The sequence below is a fragment of the Alosa sapidissima genome, chromosome 1 (genome assembly GCF_018492685.1).
Source record: "Alosa sapidissima isolate fAloSap1 chromosome 1, fAloSap1.pri, whole genome shotgun sequence".
NCBI classification, from domain to species: Eukaryota; Metazoa; Chordata; class Actinopteri; order Clupeiformes; family Clupeidae; genus Alosa; species Alosa sapidissima.
The window spans coordinates 21005095-21027701 of NC_055957.1; the positions used below are offsets into that span (position 1 = coordinate 21005095).

At 42.5% G+C, this 22607-nt stretch overlaps 2 protein-coding genes across 3 annotated transcripts; one reads left to right on the forward strand and one right to left on the reverse strand.

The window, feature by feature from the left end:
* Positions 1-4: 4 nt before the first annotated feature.
* On the forward strand, positions 5-5480 carry LOC121712826 (inositol monophosphatase 1-like). Its single transcript, XM_042096870.1, has 9 exons — positions 5-116; positions 1055-1158; positions 1262-1395; positions 3533-3637; positions 3766-3811; positions 3912-4020; positions 4162-4270; positions 4510-4661; positions 5077-5480. Exons 2-9 carry the CDS (start codon positions 1096-1098, stop codon positions 5205-5207), a joined length of 849 nt encoding a protein of 282 aa, XP_041952804.1. The 5' UTR covers positions 5-116; positions 1055-1095; the 3' UTR covers positions 5208-5480.
* On the reverse strand, positions 5325-17848 carry si:dkey-181m9.8. Of its 2 annotated transcripts, none has more exons than XM_042096805.1 (21): positions 17649-17848; positions 16717-16807; positions 16204-16269; positions 15918-16084; positions 15531-15691; positions 15344-15435; positions 14979-15143; positions 14636-14740; positions 14032-14274; positions 13046-13137; positions 12632-12820; positions 12234-12416; positions 10388-10486; positions 10152-10241; positions 9782-9896; positions 8881-8999; positions 8628-8741; positions 8444-8510; positions 7491-7584; positions 6792-6960; positions 5325-6574 (listed from the first exon to the last, which is right to left on the reverse strand). In XM_042096805.1, exons 1-21 carry the CDS (start codon positions 17691-17693, stop codon positions 6392-6394), a joined length of 2649 nt encoding a protein of 882 aa, XP_041952739.1. In that variant the 5' UTR covers positions 17694-17848; the 3' UTR covers positions 5325-6391. The 2 variants fall into 2 exon arrangements, with proteins under 2 accessions (XP_041952739.1, XP_041952731.1); XM_042096797.1 differs by having other exon boundaries at positions 7491-7617.
* Between the last annotated feature and the right edge of the window lie 4759 nt (positions 17849-22607).

Here is a 22607-nt window from a genome sequence, read left to right on the forward strand (position 1 = left end):
AATAGCCAACCGACACACCTTCACCACCAGGTGGTGCACGGTATCTTTTTGTTTAACAGTTAATGCTAAACCAGCCACAGAGGAAGATCAGCTCATTCTTCTTCCCCGTGTACCGGGTGAGCTTAAATTTGTTTTCTACATTGCCTTCACATTTGATTATATGCATTGATATCATGTTTCTTCCACAACGTTAGAATGCAGGCATTTGGTTACACAAAAAACAGCAAATGCATACTCAAAGACGTTAATGTTAAATTAAGTAGAAGCTAGCCTAACGTTAGGTGCGGATAGGAATTTGAACCAGGGAGGAGGGAGGGAGGAGCCGACTGTCAAATCATACCAAACCAAACTATCTATTTACGCACGACACATTCATTGATTCAGATTGTGATTTAAGTCGATGAAGTGAAGGACAACTATTATTCAGGTTACTCACATAGCCGAATAGCCAATGCATTTTTCACAGCGGGTGAACAGCTCAACTCTGTTTACAGTTCTGAAGCGGAAGCTAAGATAGCGGTAGTGCCTCGGTGATGTAAAACGAATACATTTATTTTGTTTAACAACGTCGTCTTAGAAAACAGAATATGCAACTATAGTCTGTACCATGTCAGAATAGCCTACATTAAACATACCTTATAAGACCGCTCTAGTGAGTGTGCGTGCCTGGTGTGGAAGTGACAGTGAAGGGATTTGCGTAGTGTGCCTGACTGAGCTCCGAAGCTCATTAGGAAAGTTATGATTTTAGCTAGGCTGTGTCAAACCGGGAGTTATTTTTGGAGAGGTCAGGTCACTAGTATGCGTGTGCAATGTCCTTAAGTCCCGACTGTTCATGCAAAGCTGACATTTAATTCGTTTGAAGCGCCATGCAGTAATACAGACGTTACCGAGAGGTTGGAAGGATGGTGTTTTTGTGAAGAAAAGCTGTTAGTAGTAGTAGGCTAATTTAATGCCAGAGTATCTCTTCTGCCTTACTGTGGCATTTGGTTGTCTCGATCAAATGCCTTTTTATAATGTGTAACTTTATTAAACATCTCTAAAACAACTCTTACAGGTTTTCTTCACTTTGTAGAGGAGGACAAACACCCAGCCATTATGCCAGACCTTTGGCAAGAAGCCATGGACCATGCTGTGGCCTTGGCTCGGAAGGCAGGAGGGGTGAGTAAATGTTGGGTACTAGTGCTGTCTCTTCAGTTCCTTTTTAAATCATGGTTGGTGTTATCTTGAAGTGTCCTGTGCTGTTTTATTCCTCTCTCCACAGATTGTCAGGGAGGCGCTGCAGAATGACATGAAGATCATGTGCAAGAGCTCCTCTGTAGACCTGGTCACCAAGACTGACCAAAAGGTGGAGCAGCTCATTATCGCCTCTGTCAAAGAGAAGTTTCCCACACACAGGTACCCTTTGACATTATAATGATAGCTAATCATAACTCAATTCAGGTGCCATATAGTGCAGCAAACCACATTCAGAAGCTAACAGTGACTTCTGACATGCACCTGCACTTTAGGATAGTTGAAATTGGGATAGTTTCTGATTGGGGACTGAGACAGATGGTGAGGGGAAATGTAATTATTGTAATGTAATGTAATTATTGGCATGTCATTTACAGATGATGAGCAAGGGTCACAGGGGGTATGTCCCATCATGTGCAACTTACAACTTACAGTGCAGTTATGCTACAGTACAGTAGTATTTGGGTCATTCCACGTCAATTCAACCAGGGCCCACACACTTAGGTCTCAAACAATTCTGAAAAAATGACCAGGTGATACCCAGGAGACACATTGTAAAATTACTTTTATGTAAGATCAATACTTTCCAAGATACAGACAGTTTTACAGCAGGGGTGTCGCTGTAAAACTGAAAAAGGAATTTTATTCGGCCTCTTTTTTTTGTCAAAGTTCACAAGCCCATAGTGCAAGAACTAAAACATGTAGGAGGCTCAAATTGTGCATGCTGGTACATAAATAGGAATAGTATGTAGCAAAATCGTCACGTTTGGTCTGGATGATCCTGCATGGTCATAGCTGTCCCTCAAAGTTGATCAAAATTTTCTTGGAGTTTTTGGCTGGGCTCTGTTTAGGCCTTCAGAAGACATATTTGTATTCAACATAGGCTCTTGATTTATGTTCCTTACTGAGATAAGTAGAAGCACTCTCACAAAAAGCAATGAACAGAAAATATTCCTTCAGGCTCTGAACAGCAGACCTCACAAGTCTGAAAAATAATTTTGGTTCTCATTTTCAGAGCACCCAAACACCTTGTGGGAATATACAAAGATTTATAAAATATTTTTTTCTTTATTCTCCATGATCCTTTCTTTTTAAAAACACCAATTTGACTTGCCTTATGCAAATCTTTCTTCTTTACTTTCCACCCTGAACATGGGCAAAATCTCATGTACCATTGAGATCAATATGTTTTGTATAGAGTTACCACAGGTTACGCTATACAACCACAGGTGGCACTGTGGTAACTACATGTATATAAAACATATTGATCTCAATGATGCATTTTGCCCATGTTCAGGGTGGAAAATAAAAAAGAAAGATTTGCATAAGACAAGTCAAATTGGTGTCTTTAAAAAGAAAGGATCATGGAGAATAAAGAAACAAATATAAAAAAAAAAATATTTGTATATTCCCATAAGGTGTTTGGGTGCTCTGAAAATGGGAACCAAAATTATCTTTCAAACTTGTGAGGTCTGCTGTTCAGACCCTGAAAGGGTTCTTTTCATATCATTGCTTTTTGTGAGAGTGTGTCTACTTATCTCAATAAGGAAAATACATTAAGAGCCTATGTTGAGTACAAACATGTTTTCTGAAGGCCTAAACAGAGCCCAGCCAAAAACTCCAATAAAATGTTTATCAACTTTGAGGGACAGCTATGACCATGCAGGATAATCCAGACCAAACTTGGCGATTTTGCTACATACTATTTCTATTGATGTACCAGCATGCAAAATTTGAGCCTCCTACATGGTTTAGTTCTTGTGCTTTGGGCTTGTGAACTTTGACAAAAAAAGAGGCTGAACAAAATCAACACCCCCCTCCCCCTGTAAAACTTGCTGTATCTTGGAAAGTATTGATCTTACATAAAAGTAATTTCACAGTGGGCCTCCTGGGTAACATAGGTACACCTGGTAATTTTTTCAGAATTCTTTGAGACTTAAGTGCATGGGCCCTGGTTGAATTGATGTGGAATGACCCATTTGCATGTCCAAAATACTGCATTTTTGCAGTAAAGTACAGTGCTGTGCAGTACAATGGATTTGTTTTTGTGTCCACAATGCTGCATTTCCTGCATAAGAACTGCAAGTATTTCCTCCAAAACTGCAGTTTTGATACTCAGAAAATTGCAGTTTTGACACTTGAAGTAATGCACTAATTTTGTGCTACATCTCTGCACCTGAATTGCTGTTTAGGAGAAAAAACATTTGCTGTAGAGACCATTTATGGTAGTACTTGAGGGTCTGTGAAAGTGGCTTGGGTCATTAAGTGTCCATGTAACTTTTGTCTGTGTGCATCTTAGCTTCATAGGAGAGGAGTCTGTGGCGGCTGGGGAGCCCTGTGTTCTTTCAGACAACCCAACCTGGATTGTTGACCCTGTGGACGGGACCACCAACTTTGTGCATGGGTATTACAAAGTTTATGATATAATGATTATTTTAGCATCAAGACCCTGGCCAGTGTTTCAGATGTAAAGATGAAAGAAAACGGTGAATTCATAGCATTTTCTCTTCGCTCTTTTGTGGGTCAACACAGATACCCATTTGTAGCCATTTCAATTGGATTCGCTGCTAATAAGCAGGTGAGGCCAATGATATACTGTCTTGATTTCAGTAATGTATTCATATGTCCTCGATTCTTGTGGATGCGTGTGCTTTCATTCTCACCTCATTCACCCGCAGCTTGAGTTTGGAGTGGTTTACAGCTGTCTGGAAGATAAAATGTACACAGCTCGGAAGGGCAAGGGTGCTTTTTGCAATGGCGAGCCTCTACAGGTCTCTGACCAGACAGGTGAGGCAGAACGGATCGCCTTAATAAAAATCTCAGGTTTACCTGTTGTATCAGATTCTTACAAGTTTTAAAGAAAAATGGATGACACTGTAGGAGGACTAATCATATTTTCTACTAAAAGCAATCTCATCTTTATTTCAGATATCAATCAGTCCATCATCGCCACAGAGTTTGGCTCTAACAGAGACCCTGAAGTTGTTGACAAGATCTTTTCCAGCATGAGGAAAGTCCTATGCCTCCCTATCCACGGGTATGAATCAGCAAACACGTACTGTACTGTAGCCTCAAATTTGATCTATTTCTGTGAGTTTAGACTTATTCTCCTGCTCCTGGGTCATGACTCAGGGAACATGAAATGTACGTCCTCTGTGTGGTAAAAGTCAGCTTTAGTTAGTGAAGACAACAACGTTATTACATGTAAATGTAGAATGTTTTGTCTTCTACTCTCTCTGGATCCTATGGCATAAATTCTTTCCCTTATCTGTGCAGGATGCGAGGTGTAGGTACGGCAGCCACCAACATGTGTCTGGTGGCAGCAGGCTGTGTGGAGGCCTATTATGAGATCGGCATTCACTGCTGGGATATTGCTGCTGGCGCAGTCATCGTGTCTGAGGCAGGTGGAGTCCTTATGGATGTGGAAGGTAAATTATCTTCTTAAAGACAAAACTGGTATGTATGCTACTTGCATCATGGCCCCAATGTGTATACTTGGGTTAGAAGTGTGTGCATCATGAACAATTAACTCCCTGGATGCACAATGCACAAGATAACTGACTAGTTGTTGGGGGGGGGGGGGACTTGGCATATTCTTGGTCTGAAGCGCCTGGTATTCAGAATAGTTTGCCATGTTCTGGAGTGAATGACTTGGTATATGTCTATTTCTTGTTACCGGTAATTCCATAAAATAGCATTTGTGCCAACGTAATTCTTTGAAATCAATTCAACTTAACTCTCAAACACACATGTGGCATGTTTGCAATTGTGAATATTGAGGTTTGTTTACCAACCAGTTTATTCAGCGCATTAGAAGATTAACTTGACCTTAATTATTCTCAGGAGGACCATTAGACCTCATGTCCAGAAGAGTGGTAGCCGCAAACAACAAGACAATCGCACAAAGACTGACCAAAGAGATCGAGGCATATCCCGCCCAAAGAGATGACGCCCCTATAAACTCAAAGGAATGAAGCCATGGGATGTTTTAATTGGTTAAGGTGGTGTGTGTGTGTGTGTGTGTGTGTGTGTCATTTTATTTGTGTTATAGGCTCTGATGTACAGCAATAGTGAATGACAAGAAACAGTAATCTGTTGGTTATAGTGAAAGTAACACAATGGTTTAATGGTGTTTAGTTCTTGCATAATTTAAGATAAACACTGACAGTATAAATTATATTTTGTATTGTGCACATGCCCAGTTATTTAATTACACGATTTTGAAATACAAACTATGAAAAGACCTATGTCCCAAGTTTCTTGTCATCTTTTCACTTTTCTGTGGTTAGTTTAGTAGAAAAATAAAAAATATATGTGAATATCGAACTAATGTGTACCATGTACTCAGTCAAAAGAGTGAAACAGTAATATTAGTAACAGTATATTCATCTGGTCTTTCAACGCCTCATGGATTTGAGGATGGCCACACTTACTATCTTTGTCAAAGTGCAAAACAGTGCTCAACACAATGCATTCACTGTAAGGTGTGGTACTGCAACCACGTAAAAAGATAAGAATGAAGACATTAATAACTTACAGCCCACAAAAAACTAGCTTCACATACTTAGTAGTCTTGTAAATGCAAACCAGCACCTCTGAGGGGTATGCTACGAAACACAAGTGGTACGGAACACCCAAGGCAACTTCAAATTCAGCAAGCAGAGGCAAATGTTTGCAACCTGACCTTGTTGATTGCCATTTTGTAAATTTAAAGTGAACAATTGTATTTTTGTTCAGAAAAACATCAGCTTTTGTCATATATGAACATGCCTCAGGTTTTATGCTCAACATACCACTAATCTGGCTTTGTAGTATTCCCCCCTGGTCACAGAAAATCAATGAATGAGTATTCAAATCCTACAACAAAACGGAAAATATATAATCACAGTGATCACTAGATGGCGCTAAAAGACAGACATTACTTATCTTGTACAGAAAGTACATGGAGTGCTTCAACAGTACTGCAGCCCTGAGAACTAATTGAAAACAGTACACTTGTGTTACCCAACCATAGGACACTTCACCTTCAATACATCTGCACTCCTTGTCACAAGCTGTCATTTAAAAACACATGAGGCCCAAGCAGAAGGACTTCTGTACAGCATACACGTGTGCCAGAAACTATTATTATGATGTTATTGGCCAAGAGCAGCTTGCCCTAGTCATTGAGTAGCAGCAGAAGTTGGGAGTCTTCTGACAGGCCCTTAGCAGGGCTTGCCTGTGGGGTGGACCAGGGGTTTCCCCTGGGGGGCCCAGGGAAGGAGGGGGAGGAGGGCTCCACTCTTCTGTTCCCGCTCCCACCTAAAGGACCCGCAGAGAGGTCCACAGTCGCAGTCAGAATCTAAGGAGTAACACCGGAATGCATACGTTACATGAATTGTTGGAAGATTGGAGGGTTGATGCTTGCTACTACCCTAAACGTTATTCAGACAGGCAGTAGCTGTGCTGTACAGGACTAGCGCCTCAGGATATAGCATTATGCTCAACAGGAACACATTAGTGTTCGCGCTTCATGCAAATGGCACTTTCCAAAAAGTTTATGACGAGAATTAATTTACCTTTCTTAGATGCTCTCTGTAAAGCTGGTCTGATTCATGAGGTTGTTGCTGTGGAAACCGGATCCTCCATCTCTGTAACTCAGCAACCATCTCTTGGATGTCGAACAGGAGAGCAGGATCTAGGTGCTTCTGGTTGATCAGCTCAACAAGGCACTCTTTATAGTGCAACCTTTTAGAGGATGCAGATCATTTTAACGGAGCTCTGACAGTAGTAGATACTAATAGCAAAGATTCTAGAGCGCTCCGCTCCGCTCTAGAATCTTTGGTAATAGTAGGGGGTGTATGCCATTTTTAAATATTTATGTTTGGAGAGTGGTTGGACGGTCTTCAAATGTAATATTTGTTTACATATGCAAATTAGGTACTATCTACTCAAATATACACTAATTTGCATACATTTTCAACAGAAATCTATACTCTGAAATCTGTGGATAAAATCAGGTTCAAAAGTAGTGTTGTACTTTGTTGACCTTATATGATAATAAAAAAATGACTAAGTGGTGATATGCATTGCATTGCTGGATAACAATATAATTAAATATAGTTACAATAGCTTGAGGGTTTGTCCATATCTTTTGAAATACATCTTCTACACCTTATTATCTTCACACAATTTCCTCAAGTAGTTAAAGGTTGCTGTTGTGTCACATGCAGTACAGTGTGGCTGACCATGAAGGAGTTAGGACGGTGATCACTTACGAACAGTAGCCACTGTACTCCAGGAGCGCAGGGCGTCCACACGGCTCTTCTTTCGTACCGCCACTCTCTTTGTGCTCCAGTACCCCACACACACCTGCACCACAGACCCACGGCTCATCAATGGCACCTACTCAATTTCAATTGTCATTTATCCATTTTATAATTATATGTATTTACTTTTGTAACAGAAATAACAGGCTTATACTGGCACAAACATCTCTCCATTTATAGGGTTAGGAGCTTATCCAACTTCATACGTCAACATACTCAGAAGGCCTATGGATCATTTTCTTGCACATTCTACCTTTCCAATAGGGCAGATACCAGATAACTGCTCTCACTGATTAACATTTTCCACCAACAGAGAACTGGCTCCGTTCTGATTAATGCTCTAGATGTTGAACTATTTGGAGCATTCCGGTTGGGATGGTTTTGGTTTGGAGCTGGTACCAAAAAAATAGCTGGTTGTTTCATGTGAACCGTAGTGGCCGTGTGAATCTACAATTCAGTTATGCACGTAACACCGTCTGTTGATGAGACATTCCGTTCCCTTCAAAAATGCCACGCCCACACTAGATTACTAGTGTTTCCCCAGGTCCGCAGGCTACCTGCCCAATCAGCAACGAGAGGGGATGACGCTACAGATTTGAAACCGAAAGGACCTAAGGTAAACGGTAGGAGCACTGCCTGCAAACATCAAAAAATGCAGAAATTAATTTAGTAGGAAGTAACATCAGGAATCTCTGATCAATGTGACTGAAATCATTGGTCCAGCCTAACCAAAGTTAACACTATGTCTACGCCTGTCACCATGCTGGCTTGTAAACAAATCCATCATGACTGACCAAGAGTCTTGCTTGCCTGGCTATCACTGACAAGGTTCAAAGAATTCTGAACGGAACCGGTTCAAGAACCAGTTCTCTGTTGGTCGTAAGAGTATGGTCTGAGCGTACCTCTCCAGTTCCTGCCCGCTGCTCCGTGTTTGTGCCGTAGGAGGAGGGGGCTGGACACTCGATGACACTGGAGGGACAGAGAGGACACGTCACTCAAGTGCTTTTATTTTTTTTTCTTTCCATCAGATAAGTGGCCTGGTGGCCTCAGACTGTGTGTTTGGGGGGTGAGGCAGGGGGAGATGACCTGTAATAGCTTCTGCAGCCTATGCACACTCCAGTCTCTCAGGTGGTACAGGCAGTCCCTGGGGTGGTGGGCATGTAAACCCTTAGTGGCACACTCTGCAGAAAACCCGCAAGCCTGTGGATATGAAACATGTTCACATGCACAGGTCCACAGGTCCACACACACACACACACACACGTGTGCATAAAAATAACAGATGGTGAGATTACACCACTGCACAATCACAAAACAGACTTCAGGAAATGTGACTTACGGAGCCAAGCTTGAACGATCGTCCACAGCCCCCACAGAACTCATGCTGGCACTGGGTGCATTTGAAGTGAAGACATCCACCTTTGGACAGGTAGAAGCGGAATTTGCACTTGGGGCAATCTATGGAAGACGCAAAGACAAAGACAAATGAAGGGAATCCAATTAAGAGTGAGCAACTGAAGATAGGGGAATATAGGATATATATATTATGATTATATATATATATATATATATATATATCTGATTATATATATATCATAGGTTCTCAAAGTGCGGCCCGTGGAAACATTTCTGGTGGCCCACGATAACATCTGTAAAACTGTACAACTGTACTGTGTGCTTTGAAAAGAATGAATCTCCGTTTAGTGGTGTTTTGTGGCCGTCAGGTTTTCCTGTGGTGCTTTGGTAGCTGGAATTGGCCCTGAATAAGGCCTATGCTGATAAGAAGCAAGGCACACTGAGACTGTTTGTTCTAAATACATTTGTACTTGAAATGGACTGCAACCAGAACTGTTATATCCCAAATTTGTCTGTTGAGGGTAGAGAACCGCAGGGATTGTGTGTGCATTGCAATTTTTTCTTGAGATTTTCACAAGTTTTGCCAGGTTTGGCCTCAGTTATGAATTAAAATGTGTTTAATGCAATAAATACAGTATAAACTGTAGAGATGCAACCTGCTCATTAAAATGATACAAATGGGATTTTTTTTTCCAGTTTCTTTTTTTCTTTTTCTCCTCCCGCTCCTTTGGCGGCCCTCAGTTCAATGTTGAGCTTCTGAATTGGCCCTCAGTTCAATGTTGGGCTTCTGAATTGGCCCTCAGTTCAATGTTGGGTTCCTGAATTGGCCCTCAGTTCAATGTTGGGCTTCTTGAAGGCCGTGTATGGGGGTGATGATGTCCTACCTATTTTGTTTCTGCTCATGAGGTGCTCTAGCCGTGTGTTCTGGTACTCTTGGCTGTTGTGGAGCTGCCACTCTTTGAACCGCTCACAAGACAGGCCCTCGTGTTGGGGAGCCCACTGACACACACAGACAGACACACACACACACACACACACACACACACACACACACACACTTATTTTAAAAGAGGCATTGCACAATAATGTCTAGATGTTCTCAAGTCTTTATCTCTATGCATTGGTGCTTTATCTAAGAGAGTGCGAGAGTATGTGTTTCAGAAATTATTTACATAACGGGTGTTTGCACTTGCATCTGTGCTTGTGTGTGTGTGTGTGTGTGTGTGTGTGTCTGAGTGTGATTAAGCTACTCACAGCAGTCTTGCACTTGGAACAGGTGCTCTTGCCACAGCTGGGGCAGTCCATCCTCAGCCGATCGGCCTCATGCAGCAGCCCAAAGCAGCACTGCAAAACACACACAGATTCAAGACTCGGCCTTAGGGCATGACTGCGCACGACTGCACAGGGCTGTCTGGCTCTGTTTACAGTGGGGATAGGCATGGGGTCAATTGGGGGGGGGGGGGGGGGGGGGGGGGGTGAAGGCCTCTTACATGGGCACACCAGCGGAAGTTTGGCATCTCCTGAAGCGCCCGGTCCCTCAGCTTCCTCTGGAACAGCTCATGGGTCTCCAGGTCAAGGTAGTGTCTTATCTGGAAAACGCAGACCACATAGGGGCATTTAAGCTATGGGATGCACCAAAGTCCAGCCGTCCATCACATAACTGCCGGGTGCCGTATCATATTGTCCATGATATTATAATTCATTATGTTTACATTCTCACTGGATTCTTCTGAATTTGTGAATAAAATTCATATTCCACATATACTAGCTCAAGATAAAGATTAAGTTTTACTGTTTGTGTTTGCATGGCTTGTATTCTGAATGTTCTGAATCCTAACTGCTCTGCTGGCTTAAGACTGTATGCTGATGATACTTGTGAGAAAAAGATTGAACGTGTCGAATGGTACTCTCATATCGTTACCGTAACTATAAATACCATATAGTTTAGATATCATTTGAACAGCCACACCAGTTAAGTCATTACCCAAATATCAATGTGACATTGTGTATTTACGTCTTATTAATTCATGTGTGTGGCCTGGCTATGTAAATGAACACAGTAATATACAGTGATGGCCAAAAGTGTTGGCACCCATGCTAAAGTTGACTGAAAAGAGGAATATAAAATCATCTTTTGGAAATTGATCTTAATGCCTTAAGTGAAAAATGAGGAAATATCTAACCTTTAAGGACACCAATTTTCTTAGTGAATGAATAATGTATCATAAATAAATAAATGTTCTTCCTTAAAATACAGGGGTCATAAGTATTGACACCCCTATGTTAAATTCCCATAGAGACAGGCAGATTTTTATTTTTAAAGGCCAGTTATTTCACTGTGCATCCTGATAAAGTTACCTTGGCCTTTGGAATTAAAATAGCCCCACATCATCACATACCCTTCACCATACCTAGAGATTGGCATGGTGTTATTTCAGTTAACCTATTAGCTGGTCTGATGCTCATTGAGCTCAATGCAAATCAAACCAGCTAATAGGCTAACTGAAATAACACCATGCCAATCTCTAGGTATGGTGAAGGGTATGTGATGATGTGGGGCTATTTTAATTCCAAAGGCCAAGGTAACTTTATCAGGATGCACAGTATTCTGGATCCATGAAATAACTGGCCTTTAAAAATAAAAATCTGCCTGTCTCTATGGGAATTTAACATAGGGGTGTCAATACTTATGACCCCTGTATTTTAAGGAAGAACATTTATTTATTTATGATACATTATTCATTCACTAAGAAAATTGATGTCCTTAAAGGTTAGATATTTCCTCATTTTTCACTTAAGGCATTAAGATCAATTTCCAAAAGATGATTTTATATTCCTCTTTTCAGTCAACTTTAGCATGGGTGCCAACACTTTTGGCCATCACTGTATGTACTCATTCTAACTAACTAAATATAGAGAATGACTACCCACTGATTGACATGCTAAATGTTTACAATATTTTCATTAAATTAAAATATAATTTAAAAGAAGGGTGCAAAGCCAGCCAACGTCAGTGTCTTGTTCATAAACTAAAATAAACACTTCTGTGGGGGCACAAGGAGTGTAGGAGAAATTAGTAGTCTCACTGATGTTTGTGCTTAGGCACATACTTGTTGTATTACATTAGCAAATACATTTTTACCTAGATATTAAATTGTGTTTAGTTAGACTTTGCACTTCGCTTTTCAGCAGGGGAAGTTTGAACACTCTAACTAAAGATCCCACTCCCTAACTACCTAAGGTTTTAAAATTCCATGGATTTCATGAACCCAGACCCATAGAAAGATATGGCTCTTACTGTACCTACAGAAGGGTTAAATTAGGGCCTTAGCTGACCTGTGTGTCCAGGAGACTGAAGTACTCCATGGACTCCTCCATGCTCTGAGGTCCATGCACGTCCGGCTTATTGCACAGGGGACAGACGGCGTGCACAATGTTCTTCTCTTTGATGACGGAGGAGAAGTAGGCTTTAAAGCAGCTCTCGCACAAGGCACACAAGCAGTGAGTCATGGTGATCATCTACAGCCGAGACAAAGAACAAAAAGGACACAGCCAGAGAGAGAGAGAGACAAAGAGAGAAAGGAGAGCGGTGACGCAGAGCAAAGAGGAAAAGGTAACCACTTCTCTCTAACTTCAGATAAAATCCACATCGCCCAAGGAGAGCAGCTGTCTAGGCGTCAGACCTCGAGTCTCGCTCGGAGACAAGCTCGGGGATTACCGCCACCGTGTCTTACCTTGCTGAAGCACACTTGCTCCTGGCAGATGGGGCACTCATGAGAGAGGTACTTGAGGGCAGAGGGCAGATCGCGGCACGCCTGCACCGCCTCCAGCACATCCGCCGGGCTGAACGTGTGCCCCTCCATCGACAGCAGGCTCTTGAACATGGCCGCCTTCTCACCCACAACTCCCTCAGGCATCTGGATCTGTGAAGAGACAGATAAGATCAGCACTTCATGTCTTCTCAATGCAACTGGGCAAATTAATTTTGTAAAAAGCAGTATAGGAGTAATAGAAAACAAACACTTTTAGTGGTTTTAAGTGCCAAGGAAATCTCCAGATCCAGTGTGCTGGTTTAAACAAGATGCTGAGGGGCAGCGGGGCACAGAGGCCATATGAAGCCTAAGAGCTCGGGCTCTTCTTTATCTTACCTGAGAGCGATCAAACTTCTTCACCTGGATGGGGAACTGTTGCTCGTTCCACCCGATCACCCGATTTGGCTGTCTCAAAACCTGCCTGACATCTGAGGAGAAACACAACGCCGTGAACTAAGGCTGTGAACGTCTCCTGTTCATTCATCACACTTTGTGTATGAAACAAGGATGAATTACACTTATTATGATAATCACATTATGAGATGTATAATTTATCGGTGTTGAGAAACCATAAGCTAAGCGCACATCAAGCCGACTTCAGAGCACTAGCTGTAACGGCAGCTGACTTTAGTAGCCTTATGTTGCCTTGTGTGGTGAAAGACATTGCACTGGAACAGACTGTATCTGTGTGATATACAGAAAAGCAAAGGTGCAGATACAGTAAGGAAACAAAGCAGCTCCTATTCACCATTTTCTACCACTATCTCCTTCAACCACACTTTGACTAGTTTTCTTCACTCTCATCCTCTGGTGGTAGTAGTATTTATTGTTGCTAATTTATTATTGCTAATTGTAGTATTTAGTGTCTGCTAATTGAATAAATGTAAATGTACTTTGCACATAACAGACAGTTTTGATTTGGTTTTGAATTGATGAGCTTCTAATCAAGGATGTGTTTTATAAGTTGCAAATTGCCCTGCCGTCAGTCCTGGTGATTGGTTTGTGGAAGAAAGAAGAGAAGAAAAGAAAACCACACAGTTTTAGATCCAGTCATGAGAAGCAAAACACTAATTAACGGAACTGAAGCTCCTCAGTGATATCTACTGTGAGAAAGGAAAACGTAGGAAAGCAAAATAGGCAGAGCAAACCTTAACGACAGCTCAGACACCGATTTCAACATGTTAAATGTGCCGTAACCAAGCTGACACTAATGCGCACACCGTTGGCCCACAATCACTCATCAACCGGCTCGATGTTATTAGACGCCCTGCAGTCGGCTTGGTGGGCCCTGGGCTTTAGCCCGAAAGTTCACACGTGTGTACCCCTAGGATCGCGGAACGTGACGTAGGCTTGGTCCGGAAGAGTGGCGGGATAAGTCACGTCCACAACCTCCCCACCACCGTTGTGCTTGCGCTGGAAGTAGATGGTCAGCTTGTTCTTCATGCGGCTCGGGGAGACGCCGCGGGGTAGGTGCTCCACCACCACAGTGTGATGGTCATCCAGCAAGCCTGCGGCATCATGGAGCTGTTCAGCTGGCCCTGGCCTCCTCCACGCCTCTGGGATGTCTGCCCAAGACACAAAGCCATATCTTCAGTCCATTCAATGACATTTCTATATTCAGCCATTAAGAGTAAGGTAATTACGCTATGGCCAAAAGACAGTTAAGATGTTACATTTCACAGGGCACATGGTCTCATTTCTACCAGACTCAACTTCATAGATCTGATTTGAGAGGAGTTTTAGAGGAGCATTCAGGCTTTTTTCTTTAGCATGCTTGTTAGCTCAATATTGAATGGACTTCTGTAGTTTTTGTCCCTAATGAAAGTACGGAAGTATGTTAATAAGTAAGACTGATTAAAAATATCAGCCAAACATGAAAACCACAAAGAGATCAAGGCGTTCCAGAATTCAAAAGTGAGCACACACCACCGTCTTTGGTCCCTAGCTGGTATATGTTAACAACTTTCTCCAGTTGCAGGCTCTTGAACAAGTTGTCCACGTCTTCCAGATTAGAGGGAGCGACGTTTGGAACTGAGACAAGAAACAGCAGAATTACCATTGATTGGATGAGTCACACGGAAAAGCACTGATTAAAGAATCAACACATCAACAAAGCCTTCTTAGCCAGCTGCTAACGTTAGAGAATGAAAAAGATCAACGGCTATGAACGCAATGCCTCATCATACAGATCTGGATATTTCCGGACAAACAGCGTGTGGAGTGAAGTGTAAGAAAGAGCACGACAGAGAGGGTGGCAGGCGGCCCCTACCAGAAGCACTTTGCAGAAATGGGTTGGTGGGGTGGTGCGTCCTGACCGCCGGATCCTCAAACATGATGCCCATGTCCAGTAGCTCCTGTGTGTACGACCGTCTCACCACGCCGACGGAATCGCTGGTGGCCAGGGACTGACTGGACTTTGAACTCTTGGGCAGAGCTAAGGATGACATCATGTAGTTAAAGGATGGGGTGGAATGACCAGGAGGCAACAGTACACAGTACAAGTGTGCACACAAGGCAAAATAAGGGCATGCAGGACTGCCGTAGCAGCATGTGAGGACAAGAGAGAGACAGTCGAGAGAGACAAAAGGACAGAGATGAATGGAGAGTGTGCTGTTATTTCTGGAAAGTACTCACTGTTGCTATTAGGCTGCAATACAGATGCAGAGGAGCTCCTGTGTGGCTCACTTGGGTTTGGTGGTGAAGCTGTACTGTTTGAGTATGGCCAACTAAAATGAAAGGACATCAACAGAATAATGTTAGGCTGTCCATCTCTCACACACACACACACATTTTCTGAATGACAGATAGTACAGGGACTCACGTGCCAGAGGAAGAGGCATGACCATCAGCCGACCCAGCGAGTGGGGCCAGAGCAGGCGTTGACAGGGTCACAGACTTCACCGGGTACGCTGTGAACAGTGGAGTTTCCCTTTGGAATGCAGCCCTCATCTCCTCCAGCACTATGGACAGACTGGACCAGCCCTGTCGCCCAATTCAAAACATAAACAAACAGAATTTGAAACTCCCTCAAAGGCATTGGAGAAACCTATGTTTCTTGTGTGTAGATACCATTACACAAACATCCTTTCCACTGAGGATCTAGTGGAAGTCCTGCATTCGTAGCTTCTTCCACAGACCATCTCTTGTTACACCATCTGTCACAGTAGTTAAGAACACAAAGGCCCTTTTTCGGTCCTCAAGAACTCACTATTTTCCAGTTGTTCAGACAGTGAAGATGCACGTGGCCGCTCGCATCCACGAAACTGCTCTTAGTGTTGATCACCATGAAGACGGAGGGCCACACACAGCACTTGGGGGGACTCTGGGGATGCGTCTCATGGATCCATATACGAACAGGGATGTTGTATGTGTTGCCTAAACAAACCAAATGCAATAACTGCTCATTTGCAAAGCAAAGGACACTGATAAATTAGATAGAAAATGATTTATTCATTTTTGATGATTCACATGGAGAGTCATAAGGTTGACTGTACCTTCATAGACAACAGGTATAGTGCCACCCAAGTAAACTAACTTCTTCTTCTCATTATTAGGGTAACCTAGGATACGAGACAGGACACAAGAGAAGACAAAACATGGCCCAATGGCTGCAGACACATCTCTGTGTCCAGATAGGGACACCACAGTTTGTGTTGTTTCCTTTTTTTTTTAAATTTGTTACACAATGTATTGAAAATAACACAACTTGCATTAAAAACAACACAACTTGCACATCTCTGTGTCCAGATAGGGACAACACATTCAACAGTGTACATTTTAGGCCTAGTACTTGCATTCACTTCATCTCTCAATGCAAGGTTAATCCACTTTGCTTCTGTAGTGGTGAGCGTAACCTAAGTGTCACGCTCGGCCCAAAAATAGCACTTCAGTAGAAAACTCAACCCACACTTTCTTGATACAAAAATGCAGATAAGCTTCAATACAAAGTAAAAAAAAACATATAATTTAAGCATAGAGGCATTCACTTACAGTCACATTTTACTTACTGTAAAAATCAACATGTAGATTAAGATCTGTGTAAGTTGTTATGGTGCTCTCAATGTCAGCCAGGACCTCATTAGGGAAGCAGTAGTTGCACTGAAATATAACAAATCAGATGAAAAACAATTACACCAATGAAAACATCACACTGTGAAAATGCTAGCTGGAAGCAAACTATAATGGAACAAACATATGCTGTCTTATTCACACCAATCTGCCAAGGAAGAAGATGATGAAGAACTGCCTTCTGTACCTTTTGACAGACAGTACTATTTTAGTATATTCTTTATCTTCTACTGTCCTTATTGCTTAGTTGTGCTTTTTATATTATATACTTTTAATTACTTTTTTCTGCCGTTAGTGAATGTGTGTGTGATGTCGTATCTATCTAGTACTAAATTGCATAAGTTAATTTAATTAAATTAACACAACACAATGTTATAAATTAACACAAAACAATAATTAACACAAAAATATTGCTTCAGCTTTATTTAATATGTTTGTTGTGCATTCAATGCACCAGAACGGGGAAGAAGGCTAACTCTGGTTCTCATTTGGGACATCCGAGAAAACAGCCTGCGAGTGTCTTGTTGAAACCACTCGTTCTGTCTAACCATTTCTCAATTTGTAATAGGCTACTGTCACACCTGACAACTGTCAACATGAAAAATTCCTCCTAGCCAGCTTGTCTTGCAAAGTTCCTACATGCACTTCGTGGGTGCAGTAGTAGCAAACAACCGCCCCATTTAATCTACCAACAACACAACAACGAGTGTGACATAAGGAGACTAATTATGTTTAATGAATCCACTGTATTGACAGATCCGTTTACGACGCAAATAACTCAATCATCATAACGAATAGGTTAGTTAGCATGGAGTAGGTAACGTTAACGTTGGGTTTTGTTGTAAATTAGCCTGGCTAACTTTGCACATACCTCAGCAAGTGTGTCATACTCCTGACCAGCAGTTACTCGCGCCATGTTACGTGTTATTGCATGAAGAACACTATAGCTTAGGCAGCTTTTATGTCAAAGACAGTAAAACGTGAAAATAAATCCATGTACACAATGGTTTTAACTTTACTGCAAGCCATTAGCACGCTGGCTAGTTTCGATTTCTTTGGACAAGCTGTCATTACGTCACTGGGTCTGCAGGCCGATGAAGGGTACTACTTCCTGCCATTTTATGTGTGGCATGGGCAAAGTGGGTAGTATCAGACTTTGCTTCCAGCTAACGGTGCCAGTCATGCAACTATAACTGTTAGACATCTCGCAAGTTTGTTTTGAACTGTTGTCAACTAAATCAGATGTCTTTCTTTAAGTTTTGATATTTGTATGTGTTATTTTGTAACAGTGTCTGTTTTGGGTGAAAGTGCTTGTAGAGGACGCTAGATGTCAGTATTACACTCTAGCGATGAGGACGAGTTAAAGCGTGACGAATACAAAAGGGATAGCCTACAAAATAGTACAAATAGACAAGTCTACAACACAAACAAAAGGGGGAAATAAAATAGACGTGTACTGGCACACTCCTTTTCTATAGCCTAAAAAAACAAATGCCAATATCTGTTGAAACTATGGATTCAATCAACTGGCTAATGATTGTAGCCTATTCAGCTTCTGTATCACTATTTTGTTTCAATTGTTTTATGCTGGTTTGATGGTGTATTTTTAAAAGAGAAACACAGACAAATCATAGGGCTGATTACTTGCTCTTGTCTCAATGAGAGGACACAGTTGGTATGGCATTGCATGGAGCAGTGTCTAAAGATGCGAGTTTGACTGAGAGAAACGTATGGCCAGCAGAGAGAGAGACAGAGAGAGAGAGAGAGAGAGAGAGAGAGAAGAGCGCTGCTGTGAAAGTGGGAGATAGCCTCAGAAGTGAGACTAATGTCGTTTTCACAGAGTGGTGACAATAAGACCCTTTTTCTGCTGATGACAATATCTACCTGCAGCCTGTGATCATGCCACAGTCAGTGTGAAGGTGACTCTCAAGAACAGCTACCAGCCAGCCATGGATTCTTTTCTGTGATGGTTATAGGACGAATCAGAGGGCTAGAGAGAGATTTTGACATTGACATTGACATCACTCATTCATTGGATTGCTTCAGAGTGACTGTGTGTGTGTGTTCCTACGTGCGTGCACAGGCACATGTGTGTGTGTGTATGTGTGTGTGTGTGTGTGTGTGTGTGTGTGTGTGTGTGTGTGTGAGTGTGGGCAACACATGCGTGTGTGTGAGTGAGTGCTGTGCACGCACGTGTGCAGGAAATATTCATTGACATGAAATGTTTGACATGTAACATGGCTCAGTCGACATCCACCCAGACAGAGATTGCAACATGAAGCTAACCTAGTCTAACAGTGGCTGAATTTCGGACAGCTTAATATATCCCGACACTTGTCAGGTCATTTGTCTGCCACGCTCCGTGGCTGACTCTCTTCACCTGGGCAACCACACAACTGCAGCAAACCTGGAATGAGCTCTCCATGGTCCAGACCTCATTGTACCACTGCCCTACTTCCAGACAATGGACACACTCTTCACTGCACACACACTGCTCCACCATACACCTCTCATGGATGGAGGATGCAGCAGACACCCCGATGGCCCTGGAGTGAATTTACCCAACTGTGCATTAGCATCTTAACCCACCCTGGCCCCCTCCCCTGACCCATCCACATCTCTCGCACATGACACACACCAACACACGCACATATGTGCACGCACACATCCGCCACCTCCTATACCAAGCTTCCCATCCCCCTCCCACAGCCACCCACTGACTCACACACTCACACATACACGCACACAGACACACACACACATATACAGACACACACACACACACACACACACACACAAACACACACGTGTGCGCATGACCGCAAACTCTTTATTGGTTGTGGGTGAGGCGATACCCAAAGCTGTGGTGTACGTTTGAACCCCTGGATCAAACCGACCGCGGTGCAGCGGAGTGGCCCACTCCCCTCTGTCACACTTCCCTCCTCTTCCACAATAAAGAAGTGGCACACTGCGTTGTGCACTGCACGCTGTCAGAGCAGCCCACAGATGTCCTGTGCCCTTTAAATTGGTAAGGGACTGAAACTTTTCCAAACCTCAGATCCTAATGGCACACGGTGGGCTAATTAAAGCCATATGTAGGACACAGGGTATCTGGCACCACGGTCTGAAGTGGTCGATCTGCCATGGATTGAAGTGAACCAGATGGGTAAGACGTCTTTAGCTTTTTGTGTGGATAATTTGGAACAAGCAGCGAAACTGTTTTTTCTGCTTGTTTTCCAGCAATATTTGGTTGACGATCCTTGGGACCCCAGAACACTGGGGTACATGAAACTTGGTGGGCATGTAGCCACTAGGACACATAAAACTTGGGCATGTAGCCCCACAGGCTGATAAGGAATAGAAGCTTGAACCCACGAAAACCGGGTAGTTCGAAAGCAGTTTTCACAGGATAACTTGCCAACTGTTGCCCCCTAATATTATAAAATGTGTGATATGTTACCTCAGGGACGTGCATCAACCAATCTCATAACCGCTCATTTGTGGTTTAGTGACACCTAGTGTAAGATGTAAATGAAAGAATCGGGCACTTGCATCACCAATATCTTGTGGTGTGAAGGTGAGAACCGAAACTTGACATGTAGGATCACTATGACAACCACTGGACACACGGCAAGTTTCAGGCAAGTTCTAACAGTTTTAAGCTTCCTGATGACTATATCAACCTAATTGATTAAGCCGCCATATTGGATTTTATCAAAACATTTCAAAATGGTTCACAGGCCACAGTTTTGAATGAAGAAGTTTCACCAGCTGTCTACATGGCATTTACATTTTTGAAAGTGTTTATCTGTCACAGCCAATCAAAATTCAGAAGTGAAGCTGCCAAACAGGAAGTAAGATCAGCCAATGATCAATGGTGGTTGTTTACTTATTGTCTTTGTAGACACGTTTCTGTTGTGACATCAAACTTCCATGGCAACACTGGCTTGGTCCCCTCATCACTGCTTGCGATTTTCAAAAACTGTTTCTATTCATTATCGGTTCACTGTGATATATTATATGAATGTGGAAGGGCTAATATGTCTCCTAAATAATAAACTGTAAAATTGCATTAAAACAGTCATAGGTAATAATAAGTAAAACATATCACGTTGATCAATGTTTCTACTAACCTTTTGTCGATGAAGGAGTAGTTTTGTTATTGGAGTCCAAAGAAAACATCAAAAGGGCATAAATGCCATGCAGTCTCTTCTGGTGAAAATCACTAGTACGGCGATAATCCAAACAGTTCTTTGAATCCCAAATGCAACCTCTGGCATTCACTCCAATATATCAGTCAGTCAATAAGACATTGTGAGGTGTTACATTTGATATGTCCTTATATACAAAAGTACCTACTCTCCCTGCTGCATTCACATTATAGTGCTCAGAATGAATTTGTGAAAGTGAATTTGTCATCCTGCAAAAATGTGTCATTTTTGAGGCGTTGTACTGGCAGGGACCCACAAAACTGACTGTAGAAAGCAAGAGACCTTGAGAGTGTAGGAACTGTGTGTTTGTGTAAGAAACAGGCGAGGAGAAGCTGACTTAAGAGAGGATGTATAAGAGTATTTGCTTGCTTGTGTTTGTACACAAACAGGGGCTGGTACATATGATCTGGGAAAAGGCTAAAAAGGACTTGTCAGACTCACTTGGCCTGAGTGAAGGAGAACTACTAATGGGGTTTGTCATCTGCTAATGATCGCCCATGGCCGTGATGCGGAGAGGGTTTTCAGTGGTGGTGGTGGTGGTGGTGGGGGGGGGGGGGGTCGTTGCAGACAGGGAAGAGATCCATAATAATTTGGCATGTCTTAATGAAAGCCAGTGGGCATTCCCTGACCACTGCAGAGAGGAGAGGAGGCAAGTCCCGAGACCTCGCTGCAAAAAAGAGCATTCAGCCATTACCCTGTCATCAGCTAGCCTACACTACATTTAACATCACCCCTTTAGCGGCAGTCTGTCAGAGGAGCCCCGGCAGCTACCCCCTCCCAATCACACCCAACACAGCTTGCTGAAAGGTCGCGGCTTTGAGTTTGGCATCATGCTCGGACTTCATCAGGCAGTACAGTTGGGATATGACGAGCAACTTCACACAGGAAGCTTGCTCCGCAATGCAAGAAGGCCTCCATAATTTACTAGTCTGACCTTAAAAGCATTGATCGGCCTAAATAAAAAGCTCTCACATGTAGCGGAATAAACATGGAACAAAACCCCCTCAGACAGCGCATCCTGAAAATGATTCCATCACTCACTGATTGTTCCATCAGACTGAGATAGATTGTGACAGGTAGTGCACTGAGCTTTCGGCTACCCCCCAACACACACACACACACAAAACAGTATTGTACAACTACAGCTGCAATAGTGATTAGTCTGGAAGTTTGTCTGATAATAAAACTCTTCCACTTGGAGCTGACACTGAAGTTGATTGGAATCAATTTAGTCAATTTTTTTCCACGTAACCACCACTCACTTGTTAGCTGCCAGATAAAGTATCTGCAAAGTACTATATGTCTGCATAATTTAGTTTAATAAAAGCATTAATTCAGATACATCAATAAAGATAAGTTGTCTAGTCTTTTTCACTTATTCCCTATAATTTAAAATAAGTTTAGTAACTTTAAGTAACTTTGCAGTGTTTTTCGAATGCTTGTACATTGTGGAGACAAAGGGCTGCCTGTGCCTGCTGCCTCGTCAAATAAGAAATCTCCTTCCTTTATCCTGACACCACTTCACCATGGTAAGGATAGACCCAGATAGCACACCAGTCAATTCCTTCTCCTTGGACGGGATGAGCAAGCCCATTGATTTTGTAATCCATTTTAATTGA

Coding starts and splice junctions, on each gene's coding strand:
- si:dkey-181m9.8 (XM_042096797.1), bottom strand. CDS start 17,693: ATGGCGCGAGTAACTGCTGGTCAGGAGTATGACACACTTGCTGAG. Junction 16,085..16,203: donor TATACCTGTTGTCTATGAAG/GTACAGTCAACC, acceptor TGGTTTGTTTAG/GCAACACATACAACATCCCT. Junction 10,242..10,387: donor ACTTCCGCTGGTGTGCCCAT/GTAAGAGGCCTT, acceptor TGTGTTTTGCAG/TGCTGCTTTGGGCTGCTGCA.
- LOC121712826 (XM_042096870.1), top strand. CDS start 1,096: ATGCCAGACCTTTGGCAAGAAGCCATGGACCATGCTGTGGCCTTGGCT. Junction 1,159..1,261: donor TGGCTCGGAAGGCAGGAGGG/GTGAGTAAATGT, acceptor CTCTCTCCACAG/ATTGTCAGGGAGGCGCTGCA. Junction 4,021..4,161: donor ACAGGTCTCTGACCAGACAG/GTGAGGCAGAAC, acceptor TCTTTATTTCAG/ATATCAATCAGTCCATCATC.